Source organism: Furipterus horrens, unplaced genomic scaffold, assembly GCF_987537825.1.
Source record: "Furipterus horrens unplaced genomic scaffold, mFurHor1.1.pri manual_scaffold_11, whole genome shotgun sequence".
Lineage (NCBI taxonomy): Eukaryota > Metazoa > Chordata > Mammalia > Chiroptera > Furipteridae > Furipterus > Furipterus horrens.
In genome coordinates this window covers 61,755,062-61,781,949 of record NW_028327181.1, presented here as the reverse complement: position 1 = coordinate 61,781,949, position 26,888 = coordinate 61,755,062, and the positions used below count along the sequence as shown (strand labels likewise).

Sequence of the window (26,888 nt, the reverse complement as noted above, 5' to 3'; positions counted from 1 at the left end):
AGAGGATGTGCCTTAGGTTGATTGGGAGGGAAGGATATAGACAAGATGAACCCATGCACTCAACACAATTAAAAAAAAAAACCAGCATCAAATTTAAAATATATTTTTTCTCTTTAAATCATTTTCTTACCATTCTCCAGGGCATATCCCAGTGGAACCCATGGCCAGCCCTGGCCCCTATTGCCATCTCCCCAAGTGAGCTTGGCACAGATTGTGGGAGGAGCTGATCCCCCCCCAGAACACTAATACCTCTTTCATACAAGGCAGTGGAATGAGGGACAGATCAGTCCTCTGCCCCCCAACTTTCTGGCACAGGGGGAGAATAGTTACACTTAGAGAAATATATATATATTTATATATGTCTACTTATAAAAATGTATCACACTTGATCAGAACTGTCCCTCACCCTTTCAGCTGACCCCATGGGAATCAGATCCTAGTCCTGGAGCCATTCCCTGGGTCTTGCTCTCTTGATGCCTCTCTGGCCCTGGGCCTGCTGATCAGTGTGAGGTTGAACTCAGCGTTATTATCCACCACGCTCTTCAGAGAACAGATCATCTGCTAAAGAGTAGTGCATCCCTCTGCAGTAGCCTATGGGATCCTAATCCCAACAAATCCTGATGGATAAAGGGAAGTGCCTCCCACCCCACAAGTCCCTGGGGCCTGAGCCAGAGTCAGATACTGTACTGCAGCCACTCTTGGATTGCCGGATCACTTGCGCCTGCCAAAAATGGACTTCTTGCCAGGGTTCTTGTTGCCCACACTTAAACCGATGAGGAGCCGGGCTTTCTCCTCTTCTTCCTGCTGTTGCATGTTGAGGTCTGATTTAGTTTCTAGCTTTCCCCGGACCTCTGACCCTGTTGCAGGCTTCAGCCTTAGCTTCTCTTTGATTACCTGATAGGTTAGAGAGGAGTAAAAGGGAAAGTAATTAGTGGGACAGGCAGAATAAATCACAGTGAACCAATTCAATAACAATTTATTAAATTTACACAAAGGCACAATGGAGCAATTCTAATCCTAAAATGATCTCTGCTTTCAAGAAGCTTACACTCTAATTAGAACCCATTCTAAACCCGAAGTTGTGTCAGCCCTCAAAGTTTTCTAAAAATTAACAGTAGTAAGCTCAATTTAATCATCTGAGTGAAGTCATGGGAGAGAGCAGAAATAAAAAATAAAAGTGGCTCCCTTTATTAACCTGCCCCATCTGAAGGATGCTTGTGAATACATCCCACAATGAAATGCTCCTGAACAGAGGATCTGTGTGCCACACCCTGCTAACCAAACAGCCATGAACTCTGCCGGGATACCTGGGCAACCAGGGCTTTGCGACTGTCCCTCTTGACAGCCATGGCAAAGTCTAGCCATGTCCATGTATTGTTGTGGTACTCCAGACAGGGCAGCACCAGGTTAAGGTCACCCCAGTCCACACTGTTCTTCTCACCCTGCAAAAGAAGGATGGGTCAGGAAGAGAAAGAAGGGAAAAAAATATATCAGCTGCCATTTTTAGTTCAAGCTAGTACTTGAGTCCAAGTCTAGTACCTTCCTGTAGCAGCACCTACAAATATTGATTTCCCCTTACCTCAGTCTGATAATGGGGGCAGAGAAAACAGATTTATCACTCATGGACTAGACTATCTGCCTGTCTTTAATCTATGATGATCGTATCTGTTTCCCTTCCCACCCTGTTCTAGAAAGTGCTGGGGAAGAGCAAACCTTGTAGCTGACGCATAGTGGAACTTGTGGAATCTTTATGTAGATGAAGGAGTTGTTCATGGCAGCTCGCTCTTTCATCTTGTCAATATCATCCACAGGGTGCTAGGAAAGGCAGGAAAGGAGTGTGAGCCCCTGAAACTTAGGACCCCAAACACCTCCATCTTCTTTCACCTTTGGAGTAGACTCAAAGGCAACAGAAGAAATCCCCAGCCTGGTCTAAAAGAGTATCCTAGGACTCTTCCATTTTTCTATCATCAGGGACATGTCCAGTACCTCAGGGGCTTTGCGAAATGACCTTCTGACCCCAGAACTCCGATTCAAGCCCTGTGCCACACCCTTCCCAGGACCCAGTGCTGCCGCATCATCTGCTGCAATCAGCTGCCGAGGCTTCACCACTGGTATTCCTGTGAAAAAGCAAGCACACCAACTGTTGTCCTCTTTCTGAAGCTTCAGCCGTCTCTGAGGCTGCTATGCTACCTGTCTTCTGGAGCTCCACAATAAAAGTTCTCACCAGTAGTCACCAGTTTGGACTTATCTTCCTCATCACCAACCTCATCATCTTCCACACTTCGGCCAGGAAAGAAAAAGCCCATTATTCTATGGAAGAACTGGTGTGTCAGCTGGATGGTGAGAGGCACCACGTTTACCTAAAGAGGAAAAAGGCTGAAGAAGCAATTAAGTTCAGACATCATCCCACAGTTTACCTACCCCTGAGAGCATATTACAACACACAGATAGCTTTGACTGCTCTTTGTTCCTGGGTCCCCAAAGGACTGTTTACTAACCTCAAAGTGCTCCTTAACAGAGATACCCCCAACGGGGGGCCGGACTTTGCTGAAGAGGCGGAGGGCAAGCTGTCGCCCAGACTGGCAGGAGCTCTGGGGCCGCAGGACTACCTGCAGGATAGTGATAAATGAACTCACAAATCTTATACACACTAAGAGGAGAAGCATTGGTCTTGCTAAGACAGGCAAGCTTTCACCATCTCAGATCACACCACACTCTTTCCCACAGTAGGTATATGTGCAAGGGCCATCACTAGAAAGAATGTACTAGTGGCCTGTACTAGAAAGTATGTGAATGGGCTAAGAATAGGGAAATAAGACTTGCCTTATAGACAGCATTGGGGAGGAGGTTGTTCATAGTGAACCAGCCCAGCTCCAGAAGATGTTCTGCTGTGTCATCAGACTTATTCACCTATAAAGACAGATCAGCCCCCCAACACCAATCCATTATCATAAGCCATTCTCAAGAGCTTGCTAGAGAACTGCTATATATCCCATTTGTTTTCAGGTTCTCCACATGCCTAACCCCAGCCTTTGATATTTCTTTTAACCTCATATAGTCAATGTACCCTCTAATCTCATATTTGTCATGAGTGCTCCCAGCCAGGGCACTAAATGCCAGTAGTACTTCTCAGTTGCTCTGACATTCAAAAGTGGTCTCATTCATTACCAAACACCCTGGAAGGGGGCAGGGGGGAGGAACAATGCCCTCTCCTCCATGCCATGGGTAATTGCAGGAGAGTTTAATACCAGTATAGTAGAATTAAGGTTCTATTCCAAGCAGAGCCCCATTTCTATGGATAAGATTATTCACTGAGGGAAGCATTTGATCACCCTCATCTATATCTGCATTATTTAATATTACAAACATGTATCTAAGAGGAACTCTGCTCAAGTTTCATTAATAACCTTTAATACTATCATCAATAGTTATATAACTAGTTCCTTTTTGTTTCCCCTTTTGTGAGTTAGACTCCTGAGATAGGTCAGTGCCTCTCAATATAGCTGCCTTTGTGTGACTGTATATACCCAATACCTTGCTATAGAGGAACCGCTGCAGCTCCAGTTCAGCGATTCCTAGCTGTCCATCTTCCTCTGTTAGGCGCCATCGTGCCTGAGCAAAGTAGAATTCAGTGCGACGGACCACGCTCACATCTTCCTGCTGCTTTCGCAGCTCCATTTTGTTGGCCTGCTGCAACTGAAAATCCTTAAAACACCTATAAATGGATAGGAGGATCAAAGCCAATAAGGGCAACAGCATTTGGGTAGGGGGTGGGGTGGAATGCTCTAGAACGACATAGGGATAAACCCAGAGTTAGACCTATTCTGGAACAGTTATTTTCTGAATTTTTTTCACTGGATTCATTGCTTCTTACACCCTGCCACGGGAATACAAATATCATCTTTCAATACTACAGCGCCTTAAAAAAAAAAAAAAAAAAAGTGTTCTATAGAAATTTTTTTTTAAATTTATTTGTTTATTTATTTATTTGTAGAGAGAGGGGGAAAGGAGAAAGAGAGGGAACGAACCATAACTGTGTGGTTGCCTCTCACTCGCGCCCTCAACTGGGGACCTGACGTGCAACCTAGTCATGTACCCTAACTGGGAATCTAACCAGCGACAGTTGACTCACAGGCCGATGCTCAATCCACTGAGCCACAGCAGCCAGGGGCCAGAAATTATTTTTTTTAATGTTTTTAAAAAATATTTATTTTGAGAGAGAAGAGAAGGGAGGGGAAAAAGAGGGAGAGAAACATTGACGTGTAAGTATACATAGACTTAGTTGCCTCTCACATGCTGCCAACTAGGGACCTGGCCCACAACCCAGGCATGTGCCCTGATAGGGAATCGATCTAGCAACCTTTCAGTTTGCAGGCCGGTATTCAATCCACTGAGCCATACCAGCCAGGGCTATAGCTTCTTAATAAAGTAATTTCTTTGAACTAATAACCCCTATGATTATATCTACAATTGCATTCCTTACAGATCAACTTAAGATATTTTTAGTTCAGCTGCACAGTATTAAGACCACAAATGTGATCTACCCCAACTACCCATTTTTCTCTCCTTTCTCAGGAGGCATTCTATTGATGATACAAAGGAAGAGCTTTCTTTTTCTCAACTTCTTGGCTATGTTCAGTAAGGCTCATTCAGGAAGAGGTGACTGAACCTACTACATCAGCCTTTGATAATGCACAGTAGGCCTAAAAACTATCAGAACGTGGGCAAAGAAGAGAAATCAACACCAGTTGGGGAACTGAAAACGGTCAGGAAAAGAATGCTATTTCACCTGATGAGGATATTAAGCTCTTCACTTTCCAGCTGAAGATTGGCCTTCTCCCGGTGTAGCTGCAACTGAAGCTTTTGGTTCAGGTCAAGTAGGTTCTCATTCTTGCTGTCATCCTGCAAAGACTAGGGAGCCAGAACAGGAGAAACCTAAGAGATTTCCCCTGTCCTAGGAGACTTCCCTGTCCTCAGACTGTCCAGTTGACTACCTTCATGATAGAATACATCTGCTTTTCCAGCTGCCGTATCAGGGCCACATGCTGCCGCACAGCCTCCTGCAAATGTAATATGCTGCTGCGTTGCTCCTCGGGATTGCTAGAAATCTCAAGCTGGAACCTGACCCGTTGCTTCTTCTCACTATGTTCCTAAAGGAGTAGAAAAGAAAATGAATAAGGTTTTATAATAGACAGGTCATAGTAAATTAAAATAGAGAAAGGAAAATAAATGAGGATCTTTTCTGAAAAGCTCACCTTTATCTGTCACCATTAGCAGCAAGAGTAAGGGGTAGGCCCATGGAGATTTGGTAATTGTTGTATTTCACAATAAGCCAATCAGTCTCACAGGGTAGGGATAGTAGGGATGGTGGAAGAGGGGAGCAGTTACTGTTCTTAAGAGGTATTTAAGTGACTGAATAGAGAACTGACCAAGAAAAACAGATAAACAAGCCCTGCTTTCTCAGGGACACTCAGACCTTTCCTAGATAAGTGAAACTTCAACTGCTGCTGTTAACTAATAGATGATGTACCAACCGCAAGGCCATTTTTCAGTCTGAAACATTGCTTTTCTTAATGAATTCCAAATAAAGCACAAGGTCTGAGAGTTCCTGTGAGGGTAACTGGCATCCTATAGGGGCCCATGCTCACCTTCCGCTTGGGTTCTACATGGAGCAGCAAGTTGTTGACAATGTCCAGGATCATGGCATACTGAGCTGGGTTGGTGGAAATTTCTAGCTCATGATGGATGAGAGTGAAGGTATCCACAGCCCCTAGGTAATTATTAGCAGCTAATTAAGAGGCTCAAGTTTCTCTTTAAATATCTACTGTATTTCCTAACCTGTATTTGGAACCACTCCTATTAATTAACTCCATAGAAAGGGCTTGGTGAGAAATGCTCACGGGTAGAAACATGTTTGCTTATTTCAAAATCAAACAATACCCATTCTTCACAGTTTCCTCCAAGAGTACAGGTTATTCTCTCACAGAAGAACTTACAAAATGTAGAGCAAAGTGAAATGTTTATGCCCAGTGCAGAGGACTTTCGTAACACCACTGCCTCAAAACCACTAAGGAAATAACTACTGTCATAAGTTCCTTAGTACCCTCCTAAAAGCCTTTCAAACCCTGAATACCTTCCTGCTTCTTTAGGAGATCTTCCTTTTCCTGTTTCTCATGAACTTCAGGTGGCTTAATCTGAGTTGCCAGCTCAGGATCAATGTCATGGCTGTAACTAATATAGTACATTCGGCAACTGCAGCGTGAAATGATCCGCTGGACTTGCTGGGCTTGTTGTGCCTCAGCTGGCTGGTTCCAATCTGGGAAGAGGTGGGAAAGAGATAAGAGAAAGATATTCTCGATAGAGGTATTTTGAGAGCCTCCCAGCTAGCTATGTGTGATGTCTAAGGAACTCCAGACACTTGCTTTCAACCTATCCTAATACAAAATGATCCTACTCCAGCATTAAGAGTAGGAAAGGAAATCAGGATCCTCTGGGATGTATATCTGCTCCTAACCATTTACCCATATGATGAGGAAGAGAGGAGAGCTGACCTGTGGTGGTGGTAACCATGCCTCCCACTGCCTGCCCGCTCTCCATCAACTCTTGCACAGAGTCCAGACTACGTTGCCGGTGCTCCTCGATATTCTTCACCTGAAGACAGAGACATAGGCACCTTTAGCTCCTGGGGGATCAGTAGCTTCTCCTGGCCAACTGGGTCACAGATCTCCATGATGCAAGTAGTTAAACTATCTAGATTCACTAACTATCTAGATTTCTACTTCCTGGAATAGCTTGAAGGATCTCCCAACGTAGAGGACACATGTCTCTCTCATGGCCCCAACCAACCAAATTTTGAGTTACATGCATATTTTGCCAGGCCCACAGGGCTGAGGCCAGAAAAACAAGCTAGGACAAAAACCACATCATGTCCCACCTCACGTCCATTAGGATGGCTAATTATCCAAAAAAATGGTAAATAACAAATGCTGGCAACAATGTGCAGAAATCAGAACCCTTATACACCATTGGTGGGAATGTAACGGTACAACCATGGTGGAAAACAGTATAACAGTTCCTCAAAAAATTAAAAATAGAATTATTATATGATCCAGTAATTCCACTTCTGGATATATACCCAGAAGAACTGAAAGCAGGGTCTTGAAGATATATTTGTACACCCAGTTCATAGCAGCATTTTTTCACAATAGCTAAAATATGGAAACAACCTAAATATCCATAAGTGGACAAATAAATAAGCAATATGTGGTATTTATATACAATGGACTATTATTCATCCTTAAAAAGGAAATTCTCACATGCTACAACATGGGTGAAACTTGAGAACATTATACTAAGTGAAATAAGCCAATCAAACACACACACAAAAATACTGCATGACTCCACTTACATAAGGTACTTAAGAGTAGCTAAAATCGTAGACAGAAAGTAAAATGGTGGTTGCCAGGGACAGGGGGTGGGGGGAGAGTTCTTATTTAACAGGTGTAAAGTTTCAGTTTTATAAGATGAACAGACTTATGAAGATAAAGTGTGGTAATGGTTGTATAACATTATGAATATATTTAATACTTCTGAACTATACACTTAAAAATGGTTAGGAGGGTAATTTATGTTAATGTGTATTGCAAAACTTAAAAAGTTGGAAAAAAATCAAATCATGTCATGAGAAAAATTTTCACCAAAATTTCCCACCCACTTCAGTATTCATGTTTTTGTGTTTTTGCTGTTTTCTGTCTTCAGACCATTCTAACACTACTGCCATGGGGGAATGGGACTGAATTATTTTTACTCTCTCTGTGTAGCTGAAGTCAAAATGAGTAACAGAATGAGTAATATAAAAGAAATAAGGAGATCTTCCAAGTCACACAAAAATTTATATAGGAAAGGTAAGATCAAAGTCCCTCCCACCTAAGCCAAGGACATTCCATTCTAATACTAATATCACAGACTGAAGTGGGAAAAAAGGGTTCATGTGCAAATGAAGGCATGCCTAAAAGAAGCAGAGCCTCAGAAAATGCAAGGTCGGTAGACCTTGCATAGCTCATCCTGCCCACTTCTGCATGAATATTTAACACCTTCTGTGCCTACCTCCAGAAACTACTGGTAAAGGGCACTGCTAGCCTAAACTGTAACTGTAATATATCAGTACGTCCTCTCATAGTATCAATAACCTGACCCTTACTTGGTTTGACATCTGATGAAATGCTTATTATTTCTTATATAATTAAACCAGAGGTTGCCTGGATTGGGCAAGGTCACTGAAGTAAAAAGCAACAGTCAAGGAGAAGGGAAGAAGGGATTTAGTTTTAGCCCCATTGAATATACAATGGCAAATGATATTATCACATTGGATCTAGTGACTAATTTCATGGACCACCCCCAGCACAATGTGAACACTTAATACCTGTTAAATAAGTAATGACAATGCAAAATATTGACTGGGTACATCTCATAACCTTTGGCTCTAAATAGCTCCCAATAATATTATATCCTAGAAATTACAGTACAAATTCAGTTTCACTAAGAAGCTGCAAAGAAAATTTACAGCTACTACTCAGAATCTCACCATCTAACAAAGACATTATATTGATACACACAGGACCCACCGCCCCAGACATACTAACTTAAAAGATAAGACTACCTTCCATTTGAATGAAGCTTTATATTTTTCAAAGTACAATATTCCCTCACATATCGCGGGTATTACGTTCTAGACCCCACCCCACCCCCGCGATAGGTGAAAACCCGCGAAGTGCGAACCTTACATTTACTTTAGTACTTATATATATATTAAGGCTTTATAAACCCTTCCCACGCACTTATAAACCGTTCCCAGCCCCTTATTAACCTTTCCCACTCCCTTAACCTTTTTCACTTTTATAAACACTACTTATGTTCTTAAACATATTCTACACTCTTAAACCTACGTAACTTTAACAACATACATATAGAGTACTGCAAAATCCCGTGATATAGAGAAAAATCTGCAATAAATAATATATTTTAAAAAATCCCGCGATACAGTGAGGCCGCGATAAGTGAACCGCGATACAGAGGGACTACTGTACTTTCTTATTTGATCTTGTCAAGGTAAAGTATTAGAATACCATTTTATAAATAAAGGTGCCTTGCCCAAGGGCTCATGGCTACTATAATGGCAAAGCTGGCATTAGAACGCTCACAATCTGATTCCTAGATAAGCAGTCTTTCTATTCAACTATACTTCCTTGCTGAAACAACCACTCAATCATCTTCATCAAGAGAGATCAGAGAGCCCTGACTGATATGGCTCAGTGGGCTGGGCATCATCCTCAGATTAAAAGGTCACAGATTCTATTCCCCACCAGGAAACATGTCTGAGTTGCCAGCCACATCCCCAATTTGGGGCATGCAAGAGATGACCGATCATTGTTTCTCTCCCTCTCTTCCTCCCATCTCCTCTCACTAAAAATAAGTAAATAAAATCTTTAAAAAGAGGGGGAGAGAGAGATCAGAGAAAAGGCAGAAAGCTTATCTAAAATTCTGACTTACTGCTTGTTTTCAAGCTTCCTGCTGATTAGTGTGATATTATCAACAGGGGTTAGCAAACTTTTCAAAAGTAAAAAAAGTTCCAACTCATTTTATTCTAGCGCTGGGAAATGAGACTTTCCCTTGCAATGAAATAGAACAGCATGAGATTTAAAAAAAAAAAAAAAAAAAAAAAAAAAAACTATACTCACTGACACAGACCAGAGACTGCCTATAGTTCCTACATTCAAGGTGTTATCAGTCTCATTATTCTGCTAAGCTGGCAGCACTAGGTACTGTCAAAGAATCTTGCAATTATTCTGGTGGAAGGGGCCAACTATGGAGAATGGGATGTAATGGACCTTCCTCGCCCTGATGACTAACCTCTAACCAGAGCTGTCGGCCATCCTGCTCAGTGGGGCTGCTTTCAGTAGTGGCAAAGTACTGCATGCCATCCAGTAGGCAAGTCCAGGATGTCTTTTGCTTCAATGTGTCACCATACCAGGCTGGATGGTGTTGACACTGCAGCAGCTGGGCTTTAGCAGCTGACACAATGACACAGCCTTCAGTCTCTGCTCCACGAAGAACCATCTATGTCAGAGACAAAAGTAAAATCATAGCACCAGAGCCACCAAGAAACATGAAGTTAGAGAATTGTACCAAACACCGCAGCTGGGTCTAATTCTGGCTTACTGAGTGAACTCTACTGGCTTTTAGATATGATAGGGATTATCCCTGATACCTGCTGGAGGAAGAATTTTTTGGAGCTCTATCCACCCATTCTTATTTAGAGGTGGGGGAAGGTGAACACATATGAGTATGGCCTAGCCCAATATTGGGGTGCTCTGGTAAAGAGATGGTACCTGGCAGTTGACCAGCTCAATTAGGCAGTTTCGGTTATATATATCATCTGTCTGGCAGGCAGCAATGCCACACAACTGGTCACTCACACCTGACTCGTCTTCTGTGAACACTACAAACCTATCTGTCTCTTCAATCAGCTTCTGCAACATATAGGCACCTGGCAGAGAAAGAGGAAACAGAAAAAGTCACAGTCTCAAAGGAATAAAATCCAAACTGATCTTCAATTTTGCTGGCTAGGTAAGGGCTAGAATATATTTTCCCCAACCTTCAACTCCAGCCCACCCCACCCCTTGACATTTCAGGGCAAAATAAAGGTCTCCACTTCACTTTCCTCTATACAAGTAATAGATTCCCAAGAGAAACTATGTAAGTGGTTGCATTTTTTTCTCTTCGACATAGCCACCTCGGGATTACTCTAGGATCTCCATCCACCCCCATGTTGTTCCTTAAGTTTTCATTTCAAATTATTTGAAATGCTATTTGTTGACCACTCATTTCCATGTGAAACCACTCCCTTGCCATCACTGCCATTGTGTTCTAGCTCTACCGCTCCCTCTGATGATGCCTCTAGACCTTCTTCCCTCTCCCAGGTCTTAGAAATAATCATCTCCTAAGGTCTTACCTTGGCATGTTCCCTTCCCTTTCCTACTTTTTCTTCTAATGAATTTGTCTAACAGTGTTTTGGTTAAGAGTACAATCTCCACAATTACACTAGTCTGCCTCTGTTCAAGATCCTATCTCCACCAGTTACTTGATTATGACTCTCAGCAGCTTGCTTTAACCTGTATTCTCAGTTTCCTTATCCATAAAATAACAGGAACTATCTCACAAGGTTGTTGAGAGAATTCAATGGAATAATATATCAAAGTATTTGGCAGGGTAGCTGCCACACAGTAAGCAACTATTATTATCTTCTTTGCATTAACTCTTAGCTCTATGCTAAAATTCCCAAGTTTCTATCTCTAGCCCTAAGCTTTTAGACTCTCATTTTCAGCTGTTTATTAAACATTACCTTGACGTACTATTTGCACCAAAAATTCAGTATGTCCAAATCAGCAAGTCTATACCTCCCTAAACCTGTTTAGCCTCATTTTCTCTTTTCCCATTTTAATTCCTTTTTCCAACCAGTTGCCAAATCTCTTATATGGACAAGAACATTTCTATCCAGCCCCTCATTTTCATTCCCACTGCCTCTACCTATTTCAGGCTCTTGTTGCCTCTTGTTGAGACACAATAGTTTCTTCATTTGTCTTCCCACCTCCAGTTCCTTCCTCTCTAGTCCTCTACACTGTTGCCAGATTTATTTTCCTAAAATTAAAACTCTAATGATGATACACCCTTATTCAAAATCCTTTAATAGTTCACTACTGCCTACTGAATAAGAACCAAAAACTCCTTAGCCTTGGCTGGGTAGCTCAGTTGCAGGTTTGATCCTCAGTCAGGGAACACACAAGAATCAACCAATGAATGCATAAATAAAGTAAACCAACAAATCGATGTTTCGCTCTCTCTAAAATAAAGAAATAAAATTTAAAGCACAGGAAATCTTTAAAAAAAGAAACTTCTTTAGCCTTGTATGAAAGGCCTTTGATGATCTACCTCCAGCTTTCCTTTCCAGCATCTTCTCTCACTCCTCTTTTTTAGCCACTCTATGCCAAACAAACAGACTGTTCACTCTCCTTTGAACATACTAAGCTTTACCAACTCCACTCCCTCAGGATAGTCCCTCTGCCTTGAATGCCTTTCCTCCCCATTTCCATATGTTCAAACCATACTAAGCCTTCAAAGATCCAGTTCAAATGCTATTTCCTCAATGAAACCTTCCCTGAGTGCATTCCCTCCTTTATTCCTGTCAAGAACTGCCATATTCTTTAATTTCTTTCTTGTGGCTTTTATCACTTTTCACTTTGTTCTTAAACTTACCATGCACTCGCTCCTCTGTACTTGTTACTTCCTCTCCCTGAAATGCCTTCTTCTCTTTCCTCACCTGTCAAACTCTTACTCATATTTTAAGACCCATCTCCATTTTCTTCTCTGTGAAGGCTTTCTAGACTTTCCTATGCTGATATAAATACTTCCTTCTTGAACATTCTTACAAAGCATTTTCATAATTAAATAGTAATTTGCATATCTTCATATCCACTAATTTCTAAGCTTCCTCCCATCTTTGTATCCCTAAAGTCTAGGGTGATATCTGGTACATTATCAACCCTCAATAAAGCTAAAATGAATCTGTGAATGAATTAATCTTAGCTCATCCAGAGGTGACAACTTGTTGGGGCAAGTTGAATATCATGCATTCTATATCCATCATTGATCCCAATACAGTGCTTTGTGCTGTTACTCAATAAATATTTGTTGACTGAACAAAATAATTTATTAAAACACAAAAAAATTCTCTAATCCTTTGCTTTTTTCCATTACTCATCCTGCGTGGACCCACCATTCCTTCCTGACTCTCCTCCTGACCCTAGGATCAGACCCTTTAATGCTCCATATCATTGCTATGTAAGACTTAGGTGGTCTAATATGGAAAAATAAAGGTTTCATCTCTACACCTAGAGGGAACAGGTCATGATTCAGTGCTTTTCAAACTCCTGTCCAAGCCAATGTACATATCCTAAACCTAACCCAACAGACTCTTATCTCCCCCAGCTTACCTCCTGATGACCCTTTATCAGGCTGTCCACTAAAGCTGGGAGTGCTCACAGGAGGTGGGGCTGGGACATTGGTTGGGACACTCTGCTTTGGCTTTTTGGCTGGCATCTGGGGATCAATCTTTAACCCCTTCAGAGCCTCAGTGGAGAGATTACGTTTGAGTACAGCTGCCTTTTTGTAGCCATCATATAAACCAAAGGCAATGTCCCGATTAGTGGTTGTCCAGGAAGCCCGTAAATCGACCAAGTGCAGCTGGTGTGTGTGAAAGGCAGGATCCCCAATTCGAGTAGAGAGCTCCTAAGAAATAAGAAGAGAACCTCAGGGTAGCATGGAAATTCCCACCATTTCTCCAGGACCATAAATGCAAATATAAGAAAACAAGCCTGTTTAATAAAGAACCTGTTCTGCCCTGGCTGGTATGGCTCAGTGGACTGAGCACCAGCCTGAGAACCAAAGGGTCACCAGTTCAATTCCCAGTTGGGGCACATGCCTGGGTTGTGGGCCAGGTCCCTGGTTGGGGAAGTGCAAGAGGCAACCACACACTGATGTTTCTCTCCCTGTCTTTCTACCTCCTTTCTCCTCTAAAAGTAAATAAATAAAACCTTTAAAAAAGAAAAAGAAAAAAGAACCTGTTCTGGGAAAGACAAGAATGCCCTGGAAAACAAAAACTAAGTGGTCTTAGCATGTATAGTAGATATACCCACTGTATTTTAAATGACTCAGAGAATTTCAACTTAAAATCCTTCCTTAATTGGGAGGAAAAACACCAAATAAGGTGCTTGGGGAAAAGTTGTACATACTCTGTTTCCTGAAAGACAAGGGTATGTTTAGAAGGAGAGAGAGAAAAGTAATTTTCAAAAACAGTGATGCTGACACAGCTGATCCAAGTTGAGTGCATCACACAGTAATGACATATGTTTGGAATATACTTAGGTACATTACCAGAGACTTAGTCTGAAACCTACTGCTATAGACTGAATTGGGCGCCCCCACCAAGTTCATATGTTGAGGCCATAATCCCCAGTGTGATGGTATTTGGAGACGGGGCCTTTAGGAGGTAACCAGGTTTAGATTAGGTGATGAAGATGAGGCCTTCATGATGGGATTTGTGCCCAGGGAGTTTGAAACAACAGAGTTTGTGCTCTCTTTTGGTGCCATGTGAAGACACAGAAGGAAGCCATCTACAAGCCAGGAAGAGAGCCCTCACCAGAAGGTGACCATGCTGGTACCCTAAACTTCTCAGCCTCCAGAATTGTGAGGAACTAATTACTGTTGTTTAAACCATACAGTCTATGGTATTTTGTTATGGTAGCCTGAGAAGACTGAGACACGTACTGATACAAATAAGGTAGTAAAGAGATTGTTTCAACTGGTACCTCCTCTGCCGTGCGATTGCTATGCCGTTGGTAGGTGAGGGAGGAAAGGCTCAGTAGGTGGGTCTTTGTTACCAAGGGATCAAGGCAGTGATCAGCACTCTCTTCAGTGGGCGAGGCCATCAGATGGACAGTCACCTGACTTAAGTCACTAACCATCTGGGTCACACTCCAGTCAGAGATGAGGCGCCGCATCACTGTGCCCGCTGAGAAAGGAAGCATACAGGGCCCATGCAGATCAGTACAGAAGAAGAGTGTGGGACAGAAAGAGAAAGGAAAGGGAACTGAGAAAGGGAAAGAGGACAAGAAATAGGCTAAGAGAAATAAAGGGAGCTTATTTTTCACCTTACCTTGAGGTATAAGCCGCTGAGTTCCCCGAGTGAAGACATGGCCCTGACTGCACTCAATCTGGATACCTCGCTGCTGGGCAAATGAGGCCCAATAATGCACCTGGTAACAAGAACTTATCAGTGAATGAAAAATGGCATTGGAGAGATGATTAACAGACCAGATAAGAAAAAACAAGTGAAGAAAGGAAAGAAAAGAGAATGAAGATGTCAGCAAGGATGTCAGAGTCTGACCTGCAGCTGGGGAAAGAGTGCAGTAAAGGAAAGCTGCTTGTAGTGCTGGCCAAGTTTCTTCTTGCCAGGTTTCAGATTATTGAAGAGCTTTCCCCTGCAGATAGGCCTTGTGACACTAGTCCAAGTCGCCCAGAAATTCTGCATCCAGCGCAGGGTACTACTATATAGCAGAATTCGGGGCTGGGATAGTGCTGCAAAGGAAAGGGTAGACATTTCCTAGCTATATTTAAAACATAGAGATGAAGCTAAATCCTTCCTTAACTTCAGGTTTTAGAGGTAAAAACCCAAACAGCACTCAGCCTCATACTAAATATCCCAACACACTCTCCTTTCCAAGATCTAAGTTCTTTACTTTCACCAACCCTCTTTGAAAAGGTGCTAACCCAAATTCTCCCTTGCACTTTCCCTATCCCCTCCCAGAGAACTGAGCTGAAGTCTTCAGTGTCTAAGCCTACCTTCCCAGCCCCTCCTCCCCACTCTCCCAGACCCAAGCCTTACTCCCGCTGTTCCGAGTCAGATCCATCTTGATGGAGAGATTAAGGTTCTCAGAGCGGAAGGCCCGGTAGGAGTCGTGGAGCTGGCCCAAGGGCACCTCAGGCAGGAATTCTGGGGCCCGAAGAGTGACACCATGGTGATCATGGGGGTTCCCATGGCATAGCCACTGCAAGTCCAGTGTCATGCAGAGGTCAGGCAGGTGAAGGAAGCAGCAGTCGTCATACCTGCCTCACAACAGAATCCCAGTCCTCAGTGCCCTGGTCACTTGCAGCCCTTGGCTCTTCCCCTCTCCCTCCACCCTAAGTCCCTCTCCCTGTTAAGGCCCAACCCATCACTCCACTCACTTAGAGGCTGTTCTCACGTTGACATCCAAGTCACCCCTGAACACAAACTGACCAGGCTTCCAGTGAAACGACAGGCGGCTCCACTCCCAGTGCATATTCTCAGTTGTGTTGTATGGGTCCTATAACCACCCACAAAAACTTGGTGAGAATGGATAAGAGTTATCACCTTCATCCCCCAAATCTGCACCTTTTTCTCTTCCTCCAAGTGCTGTATAAGCCCCAACCATCCTAAAAAGGAAACAACTCCTCTGGACCCTCACCTCAGTAGCCAGCTGGTGCAGGTTCGCCTGTTCAATATCCATGTGCCAGTCCCCATGGAACAAAAGGCGACTCTTGTCCCACCAGGGCAATGGTGGGCTGGGGTCAGCTGAAGGCTTGGTCAAGAGGTCCACAGATTGGCCAATCAGTGTCCAGGCTGGATCCCAGCATGGACCCCATACCACTGTGTACTGAAAGATTTCCGCTGGGATAGAAGGGCAAAGGGTACAGCTTGTTACACAACTTAATCCCACTCCTCTCCCCTCACTGCAAAAGGGCCTCAGTGCATCTTCCACCCCAGCCATCACAACATCCCTCAGCCAAACCAACTGTCTTCCTCTACTCACAGCGGAAGTCGTGGTAGAATTTGAGTGGGGGCATGTTCCTCTCTACTGCCACATTACCCCATGGTAGCCCCAAGTGCAGGATTTGACGCCGACGGGAGCAAGGCTGACCACTTTGCTCGGTGCCCACAAGTCGACCCATTAGCCGCCAATCATGGATCTCAAACAGGTACCGGGGATAATCTCTTATCCGAACTGTTAGTATAGGGAAGACACACACTGGCTATTCAGGGGACGGTCTTAGCATTCTCAGGCATTTTTTTCCCACAGTACTTTTACCCATATATTTTACAAAGTCAACTGGTAAAACAAAAACTAGTAGTTGGTAACAAAGCTGAGAAAGGACACTGAGACCCTAAGCAAATGTTGAGGAGAATAACGCTGAGATCTAAGAGCCACACTAACACTGTAGATGGCTGAATTAGTTGTTCCTTTAAGTTAGCCAAGTAATTTCAGGGTGAAATTCAGGAACAAAAAAAGGGAAGAGGAGCCTACCCATCCCACTCCACCCATCCTAAATCAGCCCCAGTTCCCAACATAACCAAGCTCCTCTGTAATCACTCCAAGAGCTCCCTGGAGCTCCAAGGGCAAACACCAGGCTGTGCAAATAAAGACTTACCTAGAAAAGTCTTGACACTGCACTTGAGCATACGACACCACTGAACAACAAGATCTACTCCCTCAGCAGGAAAAGGGCTGCCTGGATCAAGCTCTCGAACCTGCTCTATCACACGTTCAGGCCCATGGAAAGAGGCATCTGCCAGAGCCACCAGCTCTAGCCCTACCAGGCTCCAAGTGAGCAGTGCTCGGCGCATGGGTGTGTTGCCATAGAGACGACGGGAGCGCTGGATGTAGATTTCAATGTTTTTGTGTTCCAAAGAGGCATAGAGCTCCTCAATTTTGCGGGCTGGCAACAACTCCCCATGCTGTTTCCGAAGGGCAGCCACTTTGGCATCCAGCAGTTGTAGCCTTTTGGCACTCTCCTTACTTTCATCCTTCATCAGTTCATAATTATCACGGAGTTTCACCTCAAAAACGTCATCCAGGAAAACCCATGAGAAGTGCTGAACCTTCAAGAGCAGATCAGGTGGGAGTGGGGCAGGGCTTGGACCAGCTTGAGCATGAGTTCCTCCTCGATGCAGCCCCTTCAGCCACTTCTGAACTCCCACAGCCTCATCCAGAGTTTGAGAAAAATCATACTGATAAGGAAACTCCACTGACACTGAGCCAAAGGAGAGGAACCAGACACGGTTCCGGAGGGTCTGCAGCACAGGGAAGGGGTTCCGGTGGAGGATCATTTCCTCTAGTTCAGGTAGCAGCTGCACCTCCACCTCCTTGAAGTTGAAAATGCTATTGCCATCAAAGCCAGCAGCCAGCTCTGGGCAGTAAGCCTGAAGTGAACCTCCATGCCGGCTCAGTGACACACTCTCCGTAGCCAGGGTTATGAACTTGTCCTCAGCTACAAAAGCAGTCAGTTTGGCTGTGCTCACCTCTAGTGTCAGGTTTAGCAGCCGTTTGGGGGGAGAAGGCTCAGGGAGATGGCCTACTGGCTCAGAAGTGGTCCCTGGAGTCTCTAGTGCAAGGAGTGAAACAGTCTCAGGGAACAGAGTGGCTCTTAGTAGGTCTCGGCACTGCAGGGTGGCCAGAATATGCTGGTACAGGTACATGTGATCGGGGGGACTCCAGAGTAAGGTCAGCCCTGTACCACACTGAACCTTTAGGGAGCAAGAGAAAGGATCTGTCGATTACCATGTCCCAGAACAGGAGAGATGACACGATTATACATGCATACACGACTCAAGAACCTTTTCCACCTAGAAGTCTTTCCTGAATAACCCTTGCCTTGTTTTTAGCATCAAGAGCACTTAAGAGCACTCATATAGAAGTTCTCTGCAACTAGATCCTAAATTGACTTAGAGTAAAGTCCTTGTACTTTAATTCTTTGGTATCTATCAAAGTACATCCAGTATATATAGCAGATACTCAATAAATCATTTGGCTTTATGTTTCTGCTAAGTTATCTTTCTTTTTCTTTTTTTTTAAATATTTTATTTATTCATATTTAGAGAGAGAGGAAGGGAGGGAGACAGAGAGAAGCATTGATTGGTTGCCTCTCGCATGCCCCAGCTGGAGACCTGGCCCATACCCAGGCTTGTGCCCTGACCAGGAATCAAACTGGTGACCGTTTGGTTCACAGGCTGGTACTCAATCCACTGAGCCACACCAGCCAGGGCTAAGTTATCTTTCTATAACTGCCATACTCTGTATAATAACCACTGCAACAATCAATTTGAAAATGTTTTATATATTGACTGCATTTACTAAATTCTTAAAAAAGTATAAAAAGTAATGACCACACACATCAATATAGCAACTGGTTTATGTGACAGTATGCCTCAAAGGAGGGACTTGAAAAACAAAGCCAGTTCTGAATATCTAAGTGGACAGAGAAAATTTAAATTCCAGGATAGAAAAATTCCTTTGAGTTCCAGGCTTGAAAAGAAAACCCTTCAGGTTCCAAAGAAAGTTGACGTCTGACCAATAGGAAGCTATCCCATCCTCCTCCTAAGAGGGTCCCATGTCCATCTAATACCCTGAGAGAAAGGCATTGGAGAGCTTCTCAAACTTGCCAGCCCTTCCATCTTCCCGCCTTTTGGTGAGCTGAATGTTTCAGCAACATGACACAAGATTATGAGTTTTAAAAAGCCCCGTATTTTTCAGAGGTATGCACTGAAATATTTACAGTGGATATTATATGTCTAGTATCTGCTTCAAAATAGTCCCAGAACCAGAGGGCAGGGGCAATTGGTGAAAGTATAGATGAAACGAGTTGGTCATGAGGCTGGGTATGAACACATGGAAGTTCATATAGTCTATCTAGTTTTGTACATACTTTAAATTTCATAATAAAGTTTAAAATGTTGAAAACAAGCCAGGAAAAAAAGAATATCAGTTGTATTTCTCATAGATGAGTTTCACATAACTGAAAAGACTGGGAAATGCTCTAAGTCTAGGGAAAACCCAACCTGACTCAGCCTCCCATAGAAGCATTACCTCTAGAGAGCGGATGCTGTTGTGATAGATGATGGAGAGCATGGAGAGGCTGAGCACTGGAGCAGGGATGTCAGGGGCCTTGCAACAGGGCTGCATCTTCTCTGTGACTGACTTCACCAGTGCAAGCACAAGTCCTTGAATACCCACAGTGGAGGTTTCGGCACTTCCCAGGACAGTCAGTGTGTCTAGTCGGACCTCTGAAGCACCTAACATGCAGAAACCATGTCAGTCTTGATTCTCAGCTCTGAACTGGCAACTTCAGTCCTCACTCTCCTTTGTCACTTCTCCTCTTCACTCGTTATCTTTATTCCCCATACCTCTCTAAGTTCATTCCTCATGTTTCAGGGAAAATTTTCCTTTCCTATCTTAACCTAAACTTCTGGCGGGGGCAAAGAAGTTCCCTAACCCCTACAAATTGCCCAGAGATACATCAGTTACTAAACACAAAGGAAAAAACAAAAAACAAAACAACATGCATCTCATTCTCTTGATCGGATGGATATCAAGGCTATCTTTTTCTTACATATCTTGCTTAATACTAACCTTTTATAAGCCCTTAAGGAATATCAAGAAGTCTAATAGTTATGCAAGACATCCCAGCATCTCAGCTTCTAACTTAAGAGAAATTCCAGATAATTAACTTCATTAAATGAGAAGGAACAGACTGAACCAGCATAATATGCTTAGGTTTCAAACTACCCACTCCAGTATAGACTCCCTGTCCTACTTACCAACGAGGGCAGAAAGGGTGAACAAGTTCATGTCCTCCACCTTCAAGTCCACCTTCCACAGTAATGACACAGATTCTCCAAATGAAGATTCCCTAGAGACTGCTGGCTTCCCAGACTGTGGGCCCATCAAGGATAACATCCGAGAGAGACACTGGGCACAGGTATCTGATGTTTCTAGCTGCAATCCTCGGATAGTACAATCAAGAAAGAGGGTATCCGACTGGGTGCTGGACAGGCCCAGAGGCTGATTATAGCTACCCTAAAAAAGAAGCAGAGGGACCCCAATAGGAGCATGCAGATACACAGTTCTGTAATACACTAATGCATCACGTGCTGCCAAAAAGGTGCTCCCTGCTCTAAAGCAGGGCAGGATGAGGAAACTGCATGGACTCCTGTTCACCAAAGTGCATACCTACCTGTAGTGTGAAGGAGTCCAGGACAAGTGCCTCACCCCAAACATGCATATTGGGTGGGTGGGGTGCCCGCTGAATGTGGGAGTCACTGCCCACCCGCCAGCAGAGATGGTCCACAGTTAGGATACCCCGCTGATGGATACTTTGTGGCCTTAGATGCTGGTAATCTAAACAAAAGTGGGAGAGAGGCATTTTATGGAGCCACTGTGGCCATCAATTGATCCAGCTCCACTCATGGACAGGTTCTTGTGCCTTTTCCACCCCAGAGCCTTACCCAGAGAGATGGAATTGAATCCCAAAGCAAAGGGCGGTGTATCTCCAAGCTGAATGGAAATGTTGACATTGGAGATGGAGGTGCTAAAGATGATGGGAGCCAAGATTTGAGGAAAAGTTCTGCAGAGGAACAGGACATCATTGTTTGATAAGGAAAGAACTGCAGTTTCCTAGAATGGAAGCTCTCAAAAATCAGGGTGAGTTTTATTGTGGCTCTTAGGACGGATGCAACTAAGATAATAAAAGACTGGCCCTGGCTGGTACGGCTCAGTGGATTGAGCATCAGCCTGAGAACCAAAGGTCACTGGTTCAATTCCCAGTCAGGACACATGTCTGGGCTGTGGGCCAGGTCCCCAGTTAGGGGCATGAGGAGGCAACCAGTCAATGTTTCTCTCACATAATGATGTTTCTCTCCCTCTCTTTCTCTGTCCCTCCCCTCTTTCTAAATTAAATAAAATCTTTCAAAAAAGAAAAGACAAGACTAAATCTGTCAGTTCACTGCTACTCCGAATGGTTAATCTGCAGGAATGCCAGGAAAATATTAGTTGAACCATAGGAAATTGCTATTTCATAGTTCAAATGTGGTGAATGTCAGGATATCATAGAATTCAACCAACTACAACCAAGGAACATCACTTCTTAATTATTAACCTTAAATTCTCTGTGTCACACAATGCAAGCACTACACAAAGAAAGATATGGCACTGCTAACATGACCTGTCACCTTACAATATGAGGCAGACAAGATACTGTTTATCATTTAAGTTCAGTTCAACAAACATTTAATTTGTTTAATAAGGCACTGTGCTAGGTACTGAAGACATAAAAAGGAGGACGTCATCCTACCATCAGAGTCCAATAAAATGGGGAAGATACATAAAATAGGCCTGCTATTGAGACTGGGCCATTGAAACTTAAGATTTAGAAAGGTCAAACAGTCAAATACGCATTTTACACAAGATGCCACTTTAAACCAAAAGAATTGTTGGAGAATCCATCTGATGAAATGGTGGTTAAAAAATTACACTGACCTTTTTTCCCTTGGCTTAAGAACAGAAGAACTAGACCCTTGGGTCTCGAGTGCTAGCATGTGCCTCCAGTGAGAGAATTCTTGGTGCCGGTAATGAATAATACAAGTATTCAGAACCAGAGAGGCTGAGAGGTCAATGGTGGTCACCTAGAAATGAGAACACCAGAACTATGAGCTAGGATTTTATCTCATAAGGCAATGAGGTAGGAAGAGAGCAGAGAAAGGAATGATTTTGGTACCACGGTCACCACACCTGAACACTAGCCTTGAGGGAGTTGAGGCAGACAATGCGCTGGCGGCTCTGGGACAGCAACAATCCATCTGTAAGGGCAGAAGACAGATCAGAGAACACAGCAAAAGGTAAAACTAGAGGTAGGCAAAAAGATGACTAGATTGTCACCAACACTCAAGAGTTGAGGTTTTTTTCTCTCAGTATGGTCCCTTCCTCATCCCCCCACTGATACTAAATTAAGACCAATTGGTACATGGGGAAAGAGTGTCTGGTCCTCCCATTCTCCCTCCCATTCCCCACCCATAAACCTTTTAGTAGGAGTTCAGTGCTCATCTGTGCCATATCAGAATTTGCTGTGAAGCTTCGAAGGGGCAGCTGATCCTCATCACGATGGTAGAAGAAATGCAGCAGCTTCAGCGTCCAATTCAGATGCCTGGACCAGAAACAGTCTCCATCTCAGAAATATGTAAATGTCCTTTCTCCCCATAGACTAGCTCAGTGCAGCTACTAGCTGCATATACTCAGCATATAGCTCCAACTATCACTTTCCACACCTCTGTGCCAGGAGAGATCTCACCTCTTCTGACTATTCATGGACAGCACCACACTTGTGATCTCCATTTTCACCTTCACCTGGTCTGGCAGCTGCTGAAGGAGGTATAGGCCTGGCAGAGTTGGCTCAGACAAGTCCTTTGTCACCTCTGAAAATAGGAATGAATAATACAAGAGCCATCAATCCTTAACACTCCCAAGTCTCCAAAAATTTCCTGCCCTCTTTGGCCAAAATTTCCCATATAAAATAGGCTAAGCAAATGTCCAATCTTAGGCCACAAGGCAAATATCCCACAGATTCAGGCACCTGCTATACTTCCTTCCCCAGAGTCTAAAAATAGTATGGGAAGCAGACTGGTATAATAGAAAAAATATGGACTTTAGGGTCAAATAATTTAAACACCATTTTTAAAATGAACTAGCTGTGTGCTATCTAATCTTCCTAGGCTTCAGTCCTTATTTGTGCAATGCTGAGAGGACATATATAAAATACATGGTACAGGTCTAATTTATGACAATTATCCACTAAACACTGGTACTTTCACCCACTGCAAACAAATGCCCTATTTCCTCTATCTGTCCTCAGGGTCCAAGGCCATGGCATCTAACAAATCACACCCAAATGAATAGTGAGACCACTATTTGTTTCTACTTCCAAAATAACCTGAGAATAGGGCAACCAAAAAGTTCACTGACAGGGGCTTTACCTGAAGAGGGAACAGGCTTGGGTGCCAGGCTTGGGCCCTGGTGTAGCAGCTGACTATGGAAGAGGCCCTCATGCAGTTCAGCATGGAGAGTCCACACATCCACAGTGATTGCCTTCAGGTGCCGACTTCTGATACCCACCTCTAGACACAGCTTTAGGGCCAGTGAGAGCTCTGCTAGGCACGTGTCCTCCTACAGAAGGAATAAGCTTCTAAGGAGTGTATGTGTAGGGAGCTTGGGAGTTTTGGGTCAAAATGCAGTGGTTTGGAACAGTACCTTGAGAGAACCCCATAAGGACGCAGCATCTATGGTATAAGCCCTAGGCTCTTTCATACACCCAGAAGGAAACAAGGCATCTGAAGGACCATGGCATACTCACCAACTGGCCACTCTTTAGAACTTTGCTGTTGATCTGACTTAGGCTCACCTCACATTTTAGCCTGGGAAAGGAAAAAAATTAAAAGCACTTGGCCCCTTTCCTCACCATTTACCTTCAATCAAGCTTTGTTGGCTGGAAGGGATAAGGCAAGCAGAAGTGCCTAATCTTAGTCTCTCCTCAAATTACACAGAATGAGAATGTGACACCTTGATAAGAAGTCCTGACATCCACCCACCCTGAAACAACTATAAGGCAAGAATGGAATTACTAGACCCCTTTCTACCCAGAGTTTACCTTTTCCCATCACTATCCAAGAGAAAGCTGCTTTCTCTAATTTGAATATGCCACAAGGATTCAGAAGTAGCCACCTTGAGAACCATGATGTTTATAGAATCTACATGAATGGAGAATAGCTGGAAGGAATAAACAAAGAACAATTAATGCCAAGGCACTGCCCTTCCTTTCCAACAGAAAAAGAATAAGAGGCAGCTCTTAGTATCATGCCCCACAAATAGTAGAAAAATCCACCCGTGACTCCAAAACCAAATCATTCCTAGTACAGTCCAAAAAAGCGGGGGGAGTAGTCTCACCTGACATAAGATCTTCAATAAGGCTGGGCTGAAGGACACTTCCTTTTGATGCACTCCAGTGCTCTGGGAGAATGGCGCAAATAGGCCAGAAACCTTCTGTAGGTCGGTTCTGATACGTACTTCTCCAAAGCACAAAGCCACATAGCGCCTGCCCAGGAGAGAAACCTCACTGCCATCAGGCCCATCCCTCCCATAGCAGTCTCTTCCTCTCCCTCACCTTCACTCTTTCATCCTCCCTAAAAAAATGTAGCTCAAATATTTGAGGATTGTCTCATAGTAGTTATCAATATCTGTCTCACAAGATAATAGCTTCCAGGCTAACCAGGAGACATCAAGCCAAGAACCCACTTCCCTTCTTGGACTTTGAGGCCTATGTAGAAGAATCTCATTTTCCGCAAACCCCAATCCCAAAATATTCCCCAGAGGAAAAGTGAGAATATAGGGTACTCACGGCAGATCATGGCTAAGGAGTTTACTCGAGATCCACAGGTTGTCAATTTCCTAAAGCATGGGAGAAAACTTTGTACGTTAGCTGCTGGGTAAGACGTGAGCAGCTTGAAAAGCCAGGAAAAGTTTTGCAAGGAGGAAGAAGTGATATAGCCCTTTCACGAATTAGTCTCCATTCCATTTGTACAGGCTTCTCTCCTCTGCACTACATCCTGCTCCTCTCAATGATGTCATTATTTCTCTTTTATGGACAAGTTACCCTGTTTCTCCTCTTAAATTAGAACAGTAAGCTCTTCTAGTTCCTGTTATCTTTGTTCTGTGTTTTACCACTGTTATCTTTCTTATGTGCCCTGGACATTCTGTACCTTATAAGCATTTTTAATTGAACTAACATCAATTCTAGTATTCCCAAACTAACTCTAAGATCATCTTGGCAAAGAGGTGGCAGAATTTTTTTTTAAAGAAAAAAGCTGAAATTCAGCTGAATCAACCCTCACCCCCGCGCACACACACACCCAGGGAGTTCCCCAGCACTCACCACTGTTTGCTGGTGCTGCTGAAACTTAAGACTGACATTCTGAATCCAAAAAAAAGAGCCAATCTTTAGCTCTGCCTGCAATTTCTGCTGACACCACTTGGTGACCAACCGGACCAACAGCCACCTGCAGAAAAATCCCTGTGAGTTCATAGGACCTTCTCTCAATTACATCTTCCCTCACCCCTTGCTGGTCTTAGAAGCCCTTGCAAAGGGTCAAATCCTGAACCTGGGTCTTCTGGGCAACTCTCCTGTCTCCCAAAACACCACTGTCACGTACATTCAGCCACAATGATCAGAACTGTAGCCCCAGAGTGTTCCCTCCACCCAGGTGTAATCAGAAACTAAACTCCACCTTCTAAGTTGGGAACAAAGAAAGCAACCCTTCAAGAATCTTTAGGAACCCCAGCGGTGGAGAGAAGAGGACCCAACAGGAGTCGAAGTACAAGCAGCTGGGTCAGATGTGCCATCACACACTCCCCAAAGGGCCTGTGTCTTCGCCCTCCAGACCGATGTCCGCAAGAAGGCACTCTGGGGTCACACCCGGCTAGCTCTAATGCCACTCTTCCCCGGGCAGCCAAACCTGTTCCGGCTTCCTAGAGCAAAGCTGCAGGTGCCCTTCGCGTTCGGTGAAGGGGACGCTCAGGGGCATGTAGAGGGAAAAAGGGAGACCACTGAGCCGGTTCCCTCCTCACACACACCTATTCAGCTCCCAGCTGCAGCATCTCCACAGGCCTCGCCCGCTCCCTTGGTCTCCCCCAATCCCAGCTCCTCCGCGCCTGCTCCGGCCCTGCGCCCCCGCCGCCGCCTGCGCATCTTCCCCTCCAGCCCCCTCCCCATCTGCCTCCCCCTCCCGCAAACCTCTATCCAGCGCGCGCCCCCTCCTCAACCTCTCTTTCTCCCACTATTTCCCCCACCCCGTTGTAGCCGGGATTCCCTCACCGGCCTAGGAAGAGGGCGAACACCGCAACCAACAACAAGGCCAACAGCGCTGCGAAGATCAGGGGCATTACGGCCCCGGCCCTGCCTGGCTCCGGCCCCCGCCCTGCCGGGCCCCCCTCCCTGTCGGCCCCCCTCCCGCTCCAGTTCGCCACAGCTCCACAGTGGGCCGACCAGTCTCGCGCACAGGAACAGCACGGGACCAGGAAGCATTGACGCGCGTGCGCCACGCCCCCTGCAGCCAGCCAGCCAGCCAGCAGATGTGTCGTAGCCCCGCCCCGCCCCACCGGGAGCGCGCTATCCAGCAGGGCCGACTCGCTGCAAGCCCGAAGTGAAGGCGTGGCTCTGGTAGAAGAGCTCTAGGGTATGGACCTCGCGCGGACTGACACATACAACTCACCCACAGGCGCACCCTTCCATGCCCGGAAATGCGGACTCACGGACTTGCTGGGGTTCGAGTGTGAACCGCTCCCTGGTTTGCAGTGGATCTGGCCGGCCGCTGAGAATTCCGCTTACAAAGCACTTTCCTAGGATACTTAAGAGTCCGCTTGCCCACTTAAGGTCTG

General features: G+C 44.5%; 1 protein-coding gene across 1 annotated transcript; it reads right to left on the bottom strand.

Moving 5' to 3' along the window:
- Nucleotides 1–87: 87 nt before the first annotated feature.
- BLTP2 (bridge-like lipid transfer protein family member 2) lies at nucleotides 88–26,430 on the bottom strand. Its single transcript, XM_090292688.1, has 39 exons — nucleotides 26,326–26,430; nucleotides 25,387–25,510; nucleotides 24,853–24,902; nucleotides 24,402–24,549; nucleotides 24,106–24,224; nucleotides 23,812–23,872; nucleotides 23,435–23,624; nucleotides 22,753–22,876; nucleotides 22,484–22,608; nucleotides 22,197–22,264; nucleotides 21,945–22,090; nucleotides 20,915–21,033; nucleotides 20,644–20,807; nucleotides 20,228–20,486; nucleotides 19,497–19,702; nucleotides 17,062–18,157; nucleotides 16,446–16,637; nucleotides 16,101–16,303; nucleotides 15,841–15,959; nucleotides 15,500–15,720; nucleotides 15,002–15,192; nucleotides 14,771–14,870; nucleotides 14,424–14,626; nucleotides 13,050–13,344; nucleotides 10,389–10,546; nucleotides 9,910–10,116; nucleotides 6,552–6,651; nucleotides 6,134–6,316; nucleotides 5,649–5,770; nucleotides 4,995–5,150; nucleotides 4,790–4,911; nucleotides 3,535–3,715; nucleotides 2,824–2,910; nucleotides 2,499–2,609; nucleotides 2,225–2,360; nucleotides 1,987–2,117; nucleotides 1,714–1,815; nucleotides 1,308–1,442; nucleotides 88–894 (listed from the first exon to the last, which is right to left on the bottom strand). The coding sequence occupies exons 1-39, from the start codon at nucleotides 26,391–26,393 to the stop codon at nucleotides 712–714; spliced, it is 6,705 nt and encodes a 2,234-aa protein (XP_090148814.1). The 5' UTR covers nucleotides 26,394–26,430; the 3' UTR covers nucleotides 88–711.
- Between the last annotated feature and the right edge of the window lie 458 nt (nucleotides 26,431–26,888).